Genomic DNA, 1,933 nt, shown 5'->3' on the forward strand with positions numbered 1-1,933 from the left:
ACAACAACGATAAGAGTCAATCCGATATCAATTTCTTATAGCGTGCTTAATTTATCATTTTCTCCAGATAATGACCATGCATGGGAGGTGGGAGGCTTTTAGAGGAAAAAGCAAGGAGAAGAATGATTTGCTTTTCACAGCCAAGAAATCAAAGCTGTTCCAATTCAAGACTGAGTTAGACATATTCTTGGGTAATAACAAAGGGGAGGTCCCTGATTTCAAGGTCAAAGAAGGCTACAGCAAGAGTTCCTGATCTATACTTCTTGGAGATTCCAATACCATGCTTGCACAAGTAACATTAACAAAACTTATTTATGAAATATGACAATATTGAATAAGTTTAACCAACTCCATCTCCTCATACAGAACAGAACTATATGCAGCGGGCAGGGCCAAAATTAATATAATAAAATATAATATTTTTTAATTTATTGTACATCAGTTATAAAAAAATTAAAAATATATAATGACATTTACATAAGATAAAAGTTGAACAATACCAAATTAAATATTAAATTAAAATGAATAAATTAATTTGATCTTCATAATATATTTATTATTTTAATATAATCTATATATGTGTGTGGCTGAGGCTGTAGTAGAATTACCCCAGATTTCATTACATCATTTACATCAAAACCGATTATTGTTTTAATCAAGAAAGTTGTCTTAATAATTAATATCTCATGCCAGTGCTTTTCTTATTATGTGAACGCAGGTGCATGGAGGACACACCCTCGCGATTATGCCTTCATAGTGGCTCTTGTGGTGGTGATTCTCGACAAGATCAATGCGAATCATGATGGGGACGCGGCCATTAACGGTTTTAGCAATCGATTTCATTACATCATTTACATTAAAACCGATTATTGTTTTAATCAAGAAAGTTGTCTTCATAATTAATATCTCATACCAGTATGTTTCTTATTATGTGAACGCAGGTGCATGGAAGACACACTCTCGCGATTATGCCTAATGTTGACTATGCCTTCATAGTGGCTCTTGTGGTGGTGATTATCGATAGGATCAATGCGAATCATGATGGGGACGCGGCCATTAACGGTTTTATCAATGGATTTGTTTCGTCGGAATAAAAAACACGCTTTGTCGGTAAAAGTCACATACAAAAACTGTCTGTCGTCATTTAGATAGTCGGTAATTTTTCTTTTTGTCTTTAGTTCTGTCAATAAAAAAAAATAAACACCAACAGTCATACAATAAAAAGTACACGTCAGAAACAAATTTTCACTTGAAATATACCGACAGAATAATTTAATTTGTAATAGTTGTAAATCACCAACAAAAAAGTTTCATTAGTGAATGTGGCATAAACAATAAATATTTTGCAACTCTATGTTAAATAATAATGGTCTTTGGTTGTTGGTCTAGATATCAATAATAGTGGTATATATAGTAAATAATTTTCAACTCTCTGTAAAATATCAATTATACAAATAAAATTGTATGAAACATTAAAATATAAAAATAAAGTTAAATAATATTTATCTAAATATTCATTACAAATTTAATGTATTTCCAAAAAAAATTAAACTAGAACAATGTCGGAGATGAATGAGGAGAAGAAGGAGGAGGAGGAGGAAGCTGGTCGCTCCCGGGACCAAATGGCCAAAAAAAAGGCGCATATGTATCACCAATATGTGATCTAATGTCCATAATCATTTGGTTGAGTTATTCATAATTCTTTGAAAGTCGCTCATATTGTTGTTTTAAGGCTATGAACTCCTCAGACTAGGTGCTTGATACTAATTGGAAGCTTCCAACGATTGAGACACTGTGAGCCACCCGTAAGTTCTTGGCCGTAGTATTGGAGAGCCCGTACACCTTCTTTTTATTGGGTTCACTAGATGATCCTACCTCCATCCACAAATCTGGATTGAAATCTGGATGGGTCGAAGAATCATCCCTGTATCTC

General features: G+C 33.3%; 1 protein-coding gene across 1 annotated transcript; it reads left to right on the top strand.

Moving 5' to 3' along the window:
- Window positions 1–70: 70 nt before the first annotated feature.
- On the top strand, window positions 71–1,062 carry LOC105120332 (protein LURP-one-related 15-like; the record flags this gene model as incomplete). Its single annotated transcript, XM_011018500.1, has 3 exons — window positions 71–248; window positions 719–813; window positions 942–1,062. Coding segments are annotated over exons 1-3 (394 nt in total), but the record flags the coding sequence as incomplete, so codon positions are not given.
- Between the last annotated feature and the right edge of the window lie 871 nt (window positions 1,063–1,933).

The sequence above is a fragment of the Populus euphratica genome, unplaced genomic scaffold (assembly GCF_000495115.2).
Source record: "Populus euphratica unplaced genomic scaffold, PopEup_1.0 scaffold6902.1, whole genome shotgun sequence".
Taxonomy (NCBI): domain Eukaryota; kingdom Viridiplantae; phylum Streptophyta; class Magnoliopsida; order Malpighiales; family Salicaceae; genus Populus; species Populus euphratica.